Genomic DNA, 14,821 nt, shown 5'->3' on the forward strand with positions numbered 1-14,821 from the left:
GTAATGTCCAGAGTGGACTTGTTATATGGTTATATGGAGAGCATTTTCCTCATTTGTGAATATCATAATCTAAATCATCTCTTTTGCATATAGTGAGCAGGAGCTGAGTAAATGAAGGAACAGGTGATGGCTAATGTCCTTTCTAGGCCTCAAATTTTAAGGATATATGTGTAAATTCACAAACTGGGCTCAATCCAGTGTAGCAGAATTTTCTTCCTCTTTAGAAATTTCTGGTTACCAAAGATCCAGAAATTGCTTTCTCATTCCCTAATCTTTCAATTTCTCGTGTTCTCCATTACGTAACGTGGAGCTGGGGCTTTGGGCCGAATTTTCCTTTAAAGATGATTTTTATAGTCAATAAGCAACTTCAAGGAGTGACGAGCCAGCCGGGGAGGCGATATTAGTTGACGCACGCGTCTAAGCGAATCCCAACTCGTTTTTCCCAGGGACTCAGATTCCCGGGCTTGCTTGGCAGGGCTGAGCCTCTGCGCGTAAACCCCGGGCGCGTGCAGCCGCCTCCGGGCCCCGCCCCCGCGTCTCTTCCTCTGCCCGGCGCTGACGCCGGCCCTCGCCGCCAGTCGTTGACAGCCGCCGAGCTGCGAGCTTCTTCTCTCCCGCAGAGGCAGGTAAACAGCCGCATTGCCCTTTAACCTCCCAGCTGGGGCCGTGGGCGCAGAGGCCGGCAGTCAGAACCCCTGCCTTGGGGCCGAGGCGCGAGGGCGCGCGGCCGGGTCCGGGCGGGAGGCCGACCTTGACAGTGAGGAGGGCGGGGAGCTTCCGGAGGGCGCGCAACGTGTCAGGCCTACCCAGCGAGCTCGTTGGTTTTCGGACGCCGTGGCTTGGTTTTGCCCTCCTGGTTAGGCGAGCTCCATTTACTCGGAATGGGGGCGGGGGCCGCGGCTGGCCGGGGCCCCTCTGGAGGGTTGGGGGTAGTGTCGAGGAGTCTGACCCCCTCCCAGGCAAGTCCACGGCGGGAGTGGGATGGGCGAGTAGCACCGGCAGGGGGGCCACAGGTCCGGGGAATGGGCGCGCGGAACCCAACGAGGGCCGCAAAGGGGCTCCGCTGGGGCGCTCAGCGAGGAGGACCAAGGAGAGGCGCGGGTCTGGGCCCTCCCGATACCCAGAGGGGACGCGGCCGACCACCCGAGTCCAGGGCCTCGTTAGGGAGGAGTCCCGGGGCGTCTGGGGGCCTCCCCAGCCGCCGCCGCCGACCTCCTCCCCAGAGGGGGCCCCGCCTGCCATCACGCGGCCGGGCGGTGCCTGGGACGCAGCAGCGGGCGGGTCTCTGGCACCCCCGGGGACCGGCACAGGCTGGCGTGAGCTGGGCTTCCGGCCTCGGCGGGCGGAGTCTTGGGGCGACCCCGCCCTCGCTCCCGGGCCTGAGACGTCCAGGGGCAGGCGGCAGAGTGTCTCCTGCGAGCTCATGTGTGGTGGACTCACAGGCTTTGCTTTTCGCCGTCTCGACTGTCCCTGTGGAAGGAGAGAACTCGGCCGTCGGGGGGACTCCGAGAGCGGGGATCAGGGCCGGGCAGCGCCCCTCGGAGAACCACATTCCTCCGCTAGTATGGGTGGCACCTTCACGTTTGATTATTGAACAACGGGAAGAAGTCCATTTTTGCAGTCCATTTTCGTTTTTGTCCTTTTCTATTTGTATCAGCAGTGGCAAATAGATTTTTTGAAATCATAAGCCCACCACCATCACATCCACCCTCACCATCTCAAAGCCACTGCCTTCTGTTTTGCAGTTTCCTCTTCTCCAGTTCGTACACAACACAATGCAGTTTCACCTCGCTGATAATGATTATCCTCATCTCATGGCCGAGTTATTTTCCTGTGCTTAGAGCAATCACGGTTTAATAAGCAGTTCCCAGCATGCTGAACATTTGAATTGTTTCCCTTTTCCTTGCAAAAAAAATCCAGGTAGAATAGAATTAAAGATTTTCACAAATCAAATTATCAGAAAAAATAGGAACAGAAAATTGAATAAAAATGTCAGATCTCTGGAAAAATCAACAGCTGTCTCAGATTTGAAGAAGAAAAAAAAATATCACCAATGAAAAGGAACAATTTTACCTACCCAAACACTGAGGAGCTCTTACAATGAAAAAGGACTAAACAGAAAGGGAAAGAAAGCAGAGCTAGGATGTGATTTGTATATGGTTTTTATCTGACACAAATTTTTCATACTTGTGAAAGAATATCGAGATTATAAAAGATAAATGGTGAAATGATGAATCGTTTATAGAATACAATGCAAATTAAAGTAAGTCTGGATTATCATTTTGCAGCTATTAGCAAAAACAACAGTAACAGCAACCACTGCTGGAAGGTTGTCTAGAAATTTGCATATTCAGTTATCCTGGGAGGTGACAGGGCTTTGGGGTTAGAAAGATGGCTCTGCAACTAATCATTTCACAGCTTGGGACCAGTTACCTAATTTCCTCATCCTCCTTTTGTCCATTCATACGCTAGAGGAAATTATACCTATTTCAGGAGTTTGCCAAGATTAACTGTTTGTGTAAAACTGACCTTTGGTATGTATACCTTTATTCTTTTCCTAGTCACACTGCACTGGGGACATAGTGAATCTGTGTGAAATTTGTGAAAAGCAATCTGGTGATGCATTTAAGCCAAGACCCAGAAACCCCACTCCTGGGAATTTACTTGCAATGGAAGAAACAACAGGAAAGGGAAAAAAAAAAGCCATATGCACACACATTCAGAATGATCTAAAATTAAACCCAACAGAGAAGCAACCTAAGTGTATAACAGCAGGGCAGCAGCTAAGAAAATCATGACACATTAACGGCAAGGAACATTGTGTAACCATCAAGTCATGATTTTGGAGCCTGTCTGCGATATATTGGAAAAAACTGACAAGTCAAAGTACAGATTACTAAACTGCATCTACTTACTCAGATGCAGTTTATTAATGTATATGTGAAAAATCTGAATAAAAATGAAGTTTTAATAGAAATACAGGTTATTTTAATTTTCTTGTTGATATATTGCTTTTCTAAATAACATCTTTAAAATAGTTCATAGTTAATTTTTTTAAGGAAATGGACGCACAGCTTTCTGTGTGTGGGAGAGGGAGAGCTCAATGTCATGTTTGCTGCTGCTTTTTTGAGCTGACCTCATTTCTTTTTTTCAAATATTATCTTGTTTTTTTCCTTGAGTAGATATATAAGTGGTTTAGTAATTTATATATTGGGTTTTTCATTTAAAGAATCAGTTCTTAGATTTATTTATCAATTCTAGTTTTTTCTTTTCTGTTTTTTTTTTTTTTTTTTTTTTTTTTTTTTTTAGGGACTCCTGAATATATTTGAAAACTGAACAGTTTCAGCCAAGCCGAAGCATTCTGTCTTCCCAGGGACACAAATCCAACTTAGCTGAGCCAAAGCAGATGTACGTACCCTGTGGAATCCCTTTGGTCTTGTGATGGTTGAAAGTTCCCAACTGTCGCAGAAGATAAGGTCCTCGAAAGGCTGTGGTCACAAATCCTTGCTCTGGAGGCAACTTGGATCTATATATGTAACCCACACCTATTATACCATCCTTTCTTGTAAAATCATCTTGATTTTGCAGGGAAAGGGCTTTCTCTAGAATCATTCTGAGTTATGTAAGGAAGCAACCATTTTAAAAATAGTATAATAAAAGCAGTAACATTACAAACATTTCTGCACTAAATTAACACTGACAAAAGGTTTTATGAGATGACAGTTTTTCCAAGCTGTAGTTTTAATTTATCTATTCCAGTCTCTCTTTTCGGATCTTATTTCCTCTTCCAAGGCAGCCAGCTTTATCAGTTGTGAATTGCTGCATGTGAAACATTCAAAACATGCCTGTATCTAAAGCTGTGATGGCTGCAGCAAAATAATCCTTGAGTGAATAGCATGTGTAGTAATTCTTACATTTGGGAGAATTTTCTGTTTGTTCATCCTTTTTCTTCTAACCATATTCTCCTGGGGTATAGGGTAGGCTCTAGCAATGTTGCTTTTTTTTCAAGCTGTTCACATAATTCTGAGGATGGATCAGGTTCAGGCCCTTTGCCCTATTCAGTCCAGGGCTAGGCCTCAGTGCCAGTGAAAAACCCCCACCCCAGAGCGGTTTGTAAAATTTTGAGTAGCTTGCATTAGGCTCTTTAAGGGGCAATGACCTCAAAAGATAAAAATATGACACATGAGTTCCACTTAGCTCAGGAAAGACAGGAAATTTTTCCGGGGCAGTCGGGGGTAGGGGGACTATTTGGTGTGCCAGTTCCCAATTTAACCAATTAAGTGTCAAGGGTGTAACATGTTTTAAGTATCAGAAGTTTGGCCCCTGGCACATGACCACTGGACAAGTTCCTCCTGGCTCTTAGTCCCATGTATTCCCCATGGGAATAGGATGAATGGCATAATATATGGATCTTTTTTTTGTTCCTTCTCTCTAGTTCCATTGCTCTGCCATTCGGCTCATGCACTAATGCCACATGATCTTATTTATTTTAGTTTTGCAATGCATTCTGGTACCTGGCAGGCCAAGTATACCCTAGATTTTCTTCCTGTTAAATAATTTCTTTAGTCTTCTTAATTTTGAGTATCATTTCATCATATTCCTTAAAATCCTCTTTAAATTAGGACTGAAATTGTGTTGACTTTATGATTATTTGGAGGTGAATTGGTATCTTTCAGTCTTGATTTTCCCAACCAAAAACATTATCTGTCTTTCTCTTTTTTTCCAGTCTTCCAGCTTTCTTCCTAAAAGGTCTATTTATTTTTAGGTTAAATCTTAGATATTTTGAATATTTTGTTGCCACTATGAGTGGGATTTTTTTTCCACACTAAATCTTCTAAATAATTACAACTGATTTGAGTATTCACTTTTCTATATGTTGATTTCAAAAGCTGCCACCTTAATAAGCTCACTTATTTATTCTAGGACACAATTTTGGATGATTTTCCTGGATTTTCCAGATAGAAAATCATACCTGGGACTTCCCTGGTGGTGCAGTGGTTAAGAATCTGCCTGCCAGTGCAGGGGACACGGGTTCGAGCCCTGGTCCAGGAAGCTCCCACATGCCGTGGAGCAACTAAGCCCGTGCACCACAACTACTGAGCCTGAGCTCTAGAACCTGCAAGCCACAACTACTGAAGCCCGTGTGCCACAGCTACTGAAGCCTGCACACCTAGAGCCCGTGCTCCGCAGCAAGAGAAGCCACCGCAATGAGAAGCCCACACACCGCAACGAAGAATAGCCCCTGCTTGCCACAACTAGAGAAAGCCCGCACACAGCAACAAAGACCCAACGCAACCAAAAATAAAATAAATAAATTTAAAAAAAAAAAGAAAAGGGCTTCCCTGGTGGCGCAGTGGTTGAGAGTCCGCCTGCCGATGCAGGGGACACGGGATTGTGCCCCGGTCCGGGAAGATCCCACATGCCGCGGAGCGGCTGGGCCCGTGAGCCATGGCCGCAGAGCCTGCGCGTCCGGAGCCTGTGCTCCGCAACGGGAGAGGCCACAACAGTGAGAGGCCCGCGTACGGCAAAAAAAAAAAAAGAAAAAGAAAATCATACCTGGCTAGAACCTCCATAACAGTCTAAAATAGCAGCAATTGCTTGCATTCTTGTCTTGTTCATTATATTAAGGAGAATGCCTTTCCTCTTTCAGTTAAGGTAGGGTGTGGGCTGTGTGTCTGTGATAGCTGTTCTTGATGATGGAAAGGGATTACTTTCTAGTTCTATGGAAATTTTTTCAACAGCTTAACCTTAAAAAATCAGGAATGTATGTAGATTTTAATTGAAAACTTTCAACATCAGAGCATCTTTGTGTTTTTTTCCTTAACCTACTAATAGGTTACTTGATTTTGTGATTTTAAGCCATCCTTGTATTCCTAAATAATCCTTATTGGTCACAGTGTATTCTTCTTTTACTAAACTGTCAAAATCAGCTTGGTGGTATTTTCTTTTGGTTTTTGGCACCCATGTTGCTGGAGGTTGGATAGCTAAGAGTGTGAGCCCTTCACTCAGAATACTGGAGTTTGAATCTCGATCCTTTATTCCCTTGGCTATTAACAGCACTTCTCAGGTGAAGCTGCCCAAGTGTTTATCTCTGCTGAGTTCCAGATTCTTATAACAATTGCCTGAATTGATACTCCCACTTGAATGGCTCATAGATGTAGCAAAGTTAGTATGTCCAAACTAAAACTTTATTTTCTCTCACAAGCATGGCCCTCCATCAGTTTCCTCTGTTTCAATAGATGGCATCACCACCATCTGCCTGGCTATGAAAGCCACAAACCTGATCAACTCTCACTTCTCCATCCACTCTATCTGCTTAGTTGGTTCTTTCTGCAAAATACATCCCATTTTTTCACAGCTCCTCAACTGCATTGGCACAGTCCCAGGCCACACCGCCATCTTCCTTCAATCGTTTTATAAGTGGTCTCACCATTTCCTTTCTTGCCCCCCAAATTTTCTACTTACACAACAGGGTGAACTTCCTTAAAAAAAAGAAAAAGATCCTGTGATGTTATTCTCCTAAGACCCTTTAATGGCTTCCCACTGTCTTTCAGGTTCCAGATACCTATCTTCCTTAGTGCTTGAACCCACAAACTAAACATCTTACTCATCACTGTGTCCTCAGCCACAGCACAATGCTAGACCCTTAGAAGACAACAAATATTTGTTAAACTAATCAATGGCTATTGTACAGTAACTTTTTTCTCCATTTCTCCTATGGTTTATCGTCAAGTTTTCTGTTTCTTTAAAAACTGGCACGTACTAGCTGTTCCATAAATATTTGTTAAATGCATTGATTCTAACATCTGTTTTTATAATTTAATAGGAAGGCAATCCATCCCACAAAGATTTTTAATTCATAAAACTTTTACTTTTCAGAGTTAGGTCTCTAGAGTCTGCTTTTGCATGTGGTGTTAGGGTCCTAGTTTTATTTTCCTCTAGTTTCCCAGAAGCATCTGCTAAACAAATGTTTCTTTCTCCATTGATTTGTGGTGTCCGATTTATCATTTATCAGGTTTGTACTAAAGAATATATACATGGGTTTATATCTGAACTTGCTATTCTCCTTCCTTTGATCTGTAGGTCCGTTTCTAGACTGTTACCCTATTTATTACATATTTATTACTATGACTTTGTAATAGGATTTAATGTCTGATAACAGTAGATTCTCTCCTTTTTCTCTTCTTTTTTAAGGTTGAGTTTGCTACCTGTGGACATTTCTTACCTCTTGTGGGTTTATTGAATTCCTCAAAAAATCCAGGTGGAATTTTGATTGTCATTTTATTATTATAAGTTCATTTGGGGGTAATTGATATCTTTATAGTACTAAGTTGTTCCAACCAAAACCTTTCCATGTTTACAGATCATCTTCTTTGTTCTTTACTAATGTTCAATTTTTCTTTCCCCAGTCTTAAGTCAATCCTAGATACTTTATAGTTTGGGTTGAAATTATTACTATCTTATTAATTTTTTTCTAGTTGATTATTGCTGGTATAGAGAAATGCTGATTTTTGTAGGCCAATCTTGTATCCCACAACTTATCCCTCTAGTTGTCTCGTGTTACCTCTGTTGAGTCTGTTGAATTTTCTATGTTTATGATCACATTAGTTCCACATAATGTCAGCTGGGGCTCTTTCCTTGGAGTTCTTGCACCAGTTACTTCTTTGTCTTTGCATATGGCATTGGAAGGACTTCCAGTCCTGTGGCAGTGTACATCCTTGTCTTGTTTCTGATCTTAAAGGGACTACATTCAAAACTTACTTATTGTGTTTGCTGTTTTAGTTATATAATCTTTATTAAGTTAAGGAAGTTACCTCCTATTCCTAGTCTACTAAGAGTATTTTTCTTAGTGATAAATAGGTATTGACTGTTGTCAAATACTTAGTGTCTTGAAATGTGCCAGAGTGTTAGGCCACAACCTGACTGTTCTCTGAGAGCATCTTATATGAAGTGTCGTAGCACAGCCAGACATTCAGAAACCTAGTCTCTATTCCTAGCAATTTCACTAATTAACACTGTAATCACAGATATGTCACTTGAGTTTTCTGAATCTTGGTGGCTAATTTGTAGAGTGAGAAGTTTGGATTAAATAATATAAGATCTTCCTTATTTTATCACAAACAGAAAGATTCTCCAAGGTCTCATTAAGTTTTGAGTCCTTATCCTTAGAAATGATTCTCTGCTTCAAAATGTAGTTGTTAATTTTTATGCTTTTTATAATTAAATGTTGCTATTGTTGTTCTCAACTGATTTTAAAATGATCTTGTCTTAATATAGTTTATGATCATCCAACTTTAATATTCAGTTTTAAAGTACTGATCAGCAACATATGCCCGTGGCCCTTATGCCCTATTACCTGTATCTCCAGTCCATGGTCATTCTTCAGCTCCAGACTCACCAAGCTAACTGCCTACTGGTATCTCTTGTCCCAGTAGGCAACTTGATAATGGCATTGTAGCTTGATAATGGCATTGCCAAAGCCACACACCACATTTGTCTCCCTCCAGACTTGCTCCACCTTCCGTGTTCTGTCCACACAATTGCCCAATCCAGAAATCTGGGTGCCACCTCGATTCTTCCAGTCTTTCATCTTCCACGTCAAACACCAAGCTTTCCAGAATTCCCTGAGGTGTTTGAGCAGAATTGTGAGCAGCCTGGAAGCCAAGAGCTGAGCCCCATTAGCAAATGGAAAATAGATCAGGGAAGCAGACCTGCAGAAGACTGAGTGCCAGGAGATGTGGATGCGAGATTGAGGCCAGTCAGCATATCCCAGGACCCTGTCCCTCTGATCTTACACAAAAGAGCCTCCAAAAATCCTAATTGGCATATTCTGAGCAGTTTAGCTGGGCTTATAACTTTAAAATATATTTTTATTTACACCAAGACATTTCAATAGTGATAGTAGAAACAAACATGATGTTAATTCATTTATTTGTTTAATCAGTCTTCCTCTGAATATTATCCAATTTAGTCTTTAGTTCTGAAGGTTATGAAAAATAATTTTATAATATTAGATGCCGTTTTTATTTGAAGGTGTCCCAGTGCTGGGGATAAGACTACTATCAGCATTACAACCTATGCCATTTTTGGTTTTGTGGCACATGGTATTTTGGAGCATATGGTTTGACATGGGGTACAGTAGAAACTAATGATCATTCTACTGTATGTCTTTAATCTCTGCTCTTGGCACCAAGCACCCAGGGTGAATGAGGCCTTCAATCTGAAAGGAGGTTTTTAATTGATGAATGTACATTCTGCAAAGGTTCATAAATTATCATGCAGGATACTTTGTTTATTCCTAAGCCACGCTAGCCCTTTCATATAAGATATGTGTCTTTTCTACCAAAAATTAGGAGAAAATAAGTCACTCACGAACCATTAAATGCTGAACTAAGACTCATTCAGTGAGTGAGTGACTGCAAAGCTTGTGAACACAGCCTTCCTTACCCCATTTTGAACAGCCCCATTTGTTTCTGTCTGTAGAGAGAAAAATGAATTTATAGGTGGGCTTGCAGAATCTTGCACATTTCCTGTTTCCAAAAATTTATTGTATTGAGAATTTCTTTGAGGAAATTCTTGTTGGCATTTATATGTTCAGAGGATATTAATTCCTTCACTTAACAGGTATCTATTGTGTATATGCTCTGTGCCAGGCCCTGAGGAGATAGCAGTGAACAAAAGAGACATTTCCAGCTTACATTCCTGCAGGAGGAAAGAGGACATGAGCCAGCTATTTAGAAAATGATTTAATGATTTCAGCACCTACCTGGGGGTGTTCCTAACTGGACATTAGAATCACTTCCATAGGGGCCATGCCAGGGTCCCGGGAGGTTCCAGGAGCTCATATCCCTCATAACAGCCCAAATCACTACTTCAGAGAAGCTCAAAGCTATGGCAAACCCACCAGGCGTTAATAGTTTCTTCCAGTTTAGATACAATGTATCAACCAGAGGTTATTTTTATCATAAGCAATGTTGCTGGCATTCCACCTTTATCAAGTTTCTAGGAAACAGAGCCAGAAATTATCTTAAGGTCAAATTTGTCCTGAGAGAAGGAGAAAGAGCTGTGTTAACCCTTTACCTACAATTACTTTTGCTTTAAGGGTTGCAAAACAGACATGGAATGTGAAGAACATATATGACCAAGAACATTTATAGCTGATGCCACTGCTATGCAGTCATTATGCTGCAGACGTTAAGTGTTTTCAACATAAACACACAATGCTGACACCCTCTTTATTTTGCAGATAAGTCATCATGGTGAAAAGCCACATAGCCAATTGGATCCTGGTTCTCTTTGTGGCCACGTGGAGTGACATGGGCTTCTGCAAGAAGCGACCAAAGCCTGGAGGAGGATGGAACACTGGGGGGAGCCGATACCCAGGACAGGGCAGTCCTGGAGGCAACCGCTATCCACCCCAGGGAGGGGGAGGCTGGGGTCAGCCCCACGGTGGTGGCTGGGGACAGCCCCACGGTGGTGGCTGGGGTCAGCCCCACGGTGGTGGCTGGGGACAGCCCCATGGTGGTGGAGGCTGGGGTCAAGGTGGTGGTACCCATAATCAGTGGAAGCCCAGTAAGCCAAAAACCAACATGAAGCATGTGGCAGGAGCTGCTGCAGCTGGGGCGGTGGTAGGGGGCCTTGGTGGCTACATGCTGGGGAGTGCCATGAGCAGGCCCCTTATACATTTTGGCAGTGACTATGAGGACCGTTACTATCGTGAAAACATGTACCGTTACCCCAACCAGGTATACTACAGGCCAGTGGATCAGTATAACAACCAGAACAGCTTCGTGCATGACTGTGTCAACATCACAGTCAAGCAGCACACGGTCACTACCACCACCACCAAGGGGGAAAACTTCACTGAGACGGACATCAAGATGATGGAGCGTGTGGTGGAGCAGATGTGCATCACCCAGTACCAGAGAGAATACGAGGCTTATTACCAAAGAGGGGCAAGTGTGATCCTTTTCTCCTCCCCTCCTGTGATCCTCCTCATCTCTTTCCTCATTTTCCTCATAGTGGGATGAGGAAGGCCTTCCTGTTTTCATCATCTTAATCTTCACCAGGTTGGGGGAGGGGGTATCTACCTGCAGCCCTTTAGTGGTGGTGTCTCATTCTTGCTTCTCTGTTCGTCACCTGTAGGTTAATACCCTTAGCACTTACAGCACTGGGAAATGGAAAGTAGATCTGAAATGCTATTTATTCAAGCCCCATTTGATTTAATCCTTCATAGGCCAACGCTAGTGCTGAGCTGGTAAAAGTGTAACAGCAAATAATCATTGGTTGATCTAGGCTTATTTTTTGTCTAGTGCAACAGATTGAGGCTAAAACAATTCTCAAAGCAGTCTTCAAATACCTTTGCCTAAATACCTCCAGCTCCTTCTCTAGCTAGAGCTCAGTACACTAATGCCCCATCTTAGCAGTGATTTTATAGCAATTTCCTCATTTGTTTTAAGAAAACCTGACTGCATTTCCCTGTTCAGATGGCATTTCTGCCAAATCTGGAAGGAGGCTGCATAATATTCATTCAAAAAATAAAACTAGAAATCCTTAGCTTGTGGGCCCAGGCTCAACCCGGTGGAAAGCATGTGTCCTGTGTCTGCAGAGAACTGTAAGGATGTTTTGCATTTTGCAGTACGGGTTACACAGCAGCTATTGCATCAAGAATGGATATTCGTGCAACACTAGACTTCAGGGCAGAGGACATTTTCACAGGGAATGAACATAACTAACATAATATGAAAGGCTTCTGAGACTAAAAATTTCCAGCATATGGAAGAGGTGCCCTCGGAGACAGCCTCCCATTTTGGATGTTTAAAGCACCTTTATGTGGTATTCTTTTCTTTAGTAATGTAAACTATAGATAATGAAGATACTTTAATTAAACTACCTTCTGGACACTGAGAGCAAATCTCTTTTGTTTGTGTACCTGGAAAGCAGAATGATTTTAACATTGTTTGGATGAAGCCAGGAGATTTTAACATAGAGGAAACAGCAGCTATAAAAAACACGGTATTCAGGTCCTTAGTTTCTGGAATTGGCTTTTGAATCAAAGAATAGGGAGGCATTCCAAAAGAAAAATAGGTTAGAGATGGTAGGAATATGATCCATTCAAAGTGGAAAAAGCAATTCTGTTACCATTATTTAAGTAAAAGGTAAAATTATTCCCTGGGTTGTTCAATATTGTCACCTAGCAGATTTACATTACTGTTCTGCACTGTTATTACTGGCTTGCACTTTGTGGGTATCCTATGTAAAAAAAAAAAAAAAAATTATATACATATATATATACATATATATATATTGCATATGACAAAATTAGAAATTTTGGTTAGAGCGATTAACATCTGAACTATCTAATGCATTACCTGTTTTTGTAAGGTACTAAATACTTAATAACACTTAAAGGAAACCCTTTTGTGTGGTCCTTAGGCTTACAATGTGCACTGAATAGTTTTGTATAAGAATACAGAGTGGTATTTGAAATACGCATGTGCTTTATATTTTCTATATTTGTAACTTTGCATGTACTTGCTTTGTTGTATTAAAAGTTTATAAGTGTTTAATATCTGACTAATATTAAACAGGAGCTAAAAGGAGCATCTTCCTTGAAGTTTGCAGTTGTGCTTCACCATTGTGCACCCCATGTTGGCAGCTTCATTTTGGGGGTTAATCTGAGCAAAGTGGCGCATTCACTGCTTGTGGTGGCCAATGTTTCACACACCCACTCCTGATCCTGCCTCAGCCTTACTCCCAGTCACATGCCAGCTATTCTCTGCTGCCTTTTCATTTTTTTCCACAAGTACCTGGCAAAGTCACTTCTGCAGCAGAGGAAAACAGTCCTTGAATTCTGGAAGCTTTTTTCTGTTCTGGATTTTGAAATAGAGGATTTTCTTGATTAAGATGAGACTTAACAAACTAAATTATCTACTTGATGCCCATCCCCGCCCTCAACACCAACTCAGGTTATAAACTGTGAGACCTGGTAACAATCACTCTTTGGATTGAAATTCAACACCGTAAGGTCAATAGGCCACTTTTCTTTGTCACAGGGTTTCAACTCATTTTTCATGTTTTCTTCTTCACAAGTGTGAAGTACCAGCTCTCAGTTTTCCTTCACAGAGGTTTTCTTCTGCATCTGTAATTTACCAACAGCAGGAAATAATCATAAAAAATGACAGTGGTTGAAATCATAATATTTATTAATACCTTAGCAAATGCCAGTATCCTTCAATATCTAAACAGAGGATCAACTTTGCATTAAAAATGAAAAGATAAAAACATCTTGAAACCCCATCATTCACAAAACTATTAAAACAAATGACATATACAAAGACTCAAAAGCATTACTCCAAGTTAATCATTAACAAAAATTTCTAGGACTATTTTCATTCAGCCCTTTTGACCATATTTCTAATTATTTAAAAACAAACTATTCATTATCTGCCAATCATACTTTCTCAAAAATAGCCCACTGAGAAGGCTTCAATCATTAAAAGCATAGGTATTTGGAGGGCCAAAGTGAATGATACACATCTGTATCTTTCTCAGCCACCATGTTTTCTTCCTGTTACTTCCAACTACTATGAGTTGTGCTAAAGGAATTTTTACTAAAACAAATTTTAAATCAATTTTAAATAACTGAGTCTAACCCTCACAGAGGGTTCTTCCAGAGAAGTGTCAGGTGTCAACCTTTGTTTCCCTTCCTTTCTCTCTGGGGTTAAAGCCAAATAAGTGCCCCCTGCCTTTGGAAGGGATTTGGGGTCTGTACTGCTTCCCACCCTAGTGGGAGCCTTAATCTGGCAAGAACCTGAGCTTCCCCAGGCTCAGGCCCTGACCTTGCATTGGTCTAAGCATGACTGACCTACACAGTTCATTTCCACCTGAGAAAGGTCAGTTCCTCTCTGGCTCTTCAAAACTGGAGGATTCAGCTCCTCCTGCATTAAGCTTACATTTCCATCCTTTGCCCCACTCCTGTGAGGCCTACCCCTGTTCTCCAGGAAGCCACGCCTTCCACTGCGTACACCCAGTCTACAAGATTCACGTCTGCCTTGGTACATCTGTCCTTTCCTCCAGAGCCGGTGCTCTGTTCTTGCCTTGGAGCAATGCTCCTCAAATTTGAATGTGCTCACCAATCTGTACTGACTGGGGCCCAAGACTCTGCATTTCTCACAAGTTCCTAGATGGTGCCATGCTGGTTCTGTGAAACCTCACTGACACAAGGCCCTCAGGGTTCTCACACTATGTCCTGCATTGGCACCTCCTGGAGGCTTGTTCAGCACAGGTTGCTGAGCCCCACTGCAGAGTTTCTGATTCTGGAGTGCAGGGTAGGACCTGAGAATGTACATTTCTAACAAACTCCATAGCAATGCTGCTCTCGATGTGGAGATTGCACATGGAGCTCCACTGCTCTACAGGAAGATGTGAAGGAAATAGAAGGTGGCCTGGCCCTGAAATACAGAGCTGTTAGGGAGACTAAAAACCTGACTGGAACTCTCCCTGGGGAGGAGAAAGATGGGAGCTCTAAAGATGAAAGGCCATGGAGGTGTAAGGAGGTGGTTAACACCTGCTACCTGAAAAGCTGGAAGCACAGGTGAGTCCTGAGGCCCACCACTAGTGAGAGACAGCTAAACCTGGAATGGTACCCACCCTGCAAATGTAGCACTTCTCAAACTCTGATGGGCATGCACATCACCTGAGAACCTTGTCAAAATGCAGTTCTGAGGCCACAAGTTTGATGTGGGCTCGGAGATTTGGTGTTTCTGCAAGCTCCCAGGTGATGTGATGCTGCTGGTCCCAGGACCACACCGAGAAACAA

General features: G+C 42.5%; 1 protein-coding gene across 4 annotated transcripts; it reads left to right on the forward strand.

Moving 5' to 3' along the window:
• The first annotated feature begins 498 nt into the window (after window positions 1-498).
• PRNP (prion protein (Kanno blood group)) lies at window positions 499-12,602 on the forward strand. Of its 4 annotated transcripts, XM_060031188.1 has the most exons (5): window positions 499-626; window positions 3,310-3,408; window positions 4,924-5,655; window positions 10,247-10,955; window positions 11,639-12,602. In XM_060031188.1, exons 4-5 carry the CDS (start codon window positions 10,257-10,259, stop codon window positions 11,723-11,725), a joined length of 786 nt encoding a protein of 261 aa, XP_059887171.1. In that variant the 5' UTR covers window positions 499-626; window positions 3,310-3,408; window positions 4,924-5,655; window positions 10,247-10,256; the 3' UTR covers window positions 11,726-12,602. The 4 variants fall into 4 exon arrangements, with proteins under 4 accessions (XP_059887171.1, XP_059887170.1, XP_059887173.1 ...); XM_060031187.1 differs by lacking the exon at window positions 4,924-5,655 and having other exon boundaries at window positions 500-626; XM_060031190.1 differs by lacking the exon at window positions 4,924-5,655 and having other exon boundaries at window positions 500-626; window positions 10,247-12,602.
• Window positions 12,603-14,821: the final 2,219 nt, after the last annotated feature.

This window comes from Delphinus delphis, chromosome 15 (genome assembly GCF_949987515.2).
Source record: "Delphinus delphis chromosome 15, mDelDel1.2, whole genome shotgun sequence".
Classification (NCBI taxonomy): domain Eukaryota; kingdom Metazoa; phylum Chordata; class Mammalia; order Artiodactyla; family Delphinidae; genus Delphinus; species Delphinus delphis.

Coding starts and splice junctions, on each gene's coding strand:
- PRNP (XM_060031188.1), top strand. CDS start 10,257: ATGGTGAAAAGCCACATAGCCAATTGGATCCTGGTTCTCTTTGTGGCC. Junction 10,956..11,638: donor AGGCTTATTACCAAAGAGGG/GCAAGTGTGATC, acceptor TGCATTTTGCAG/TACGGGTTACACAGCAGCTA.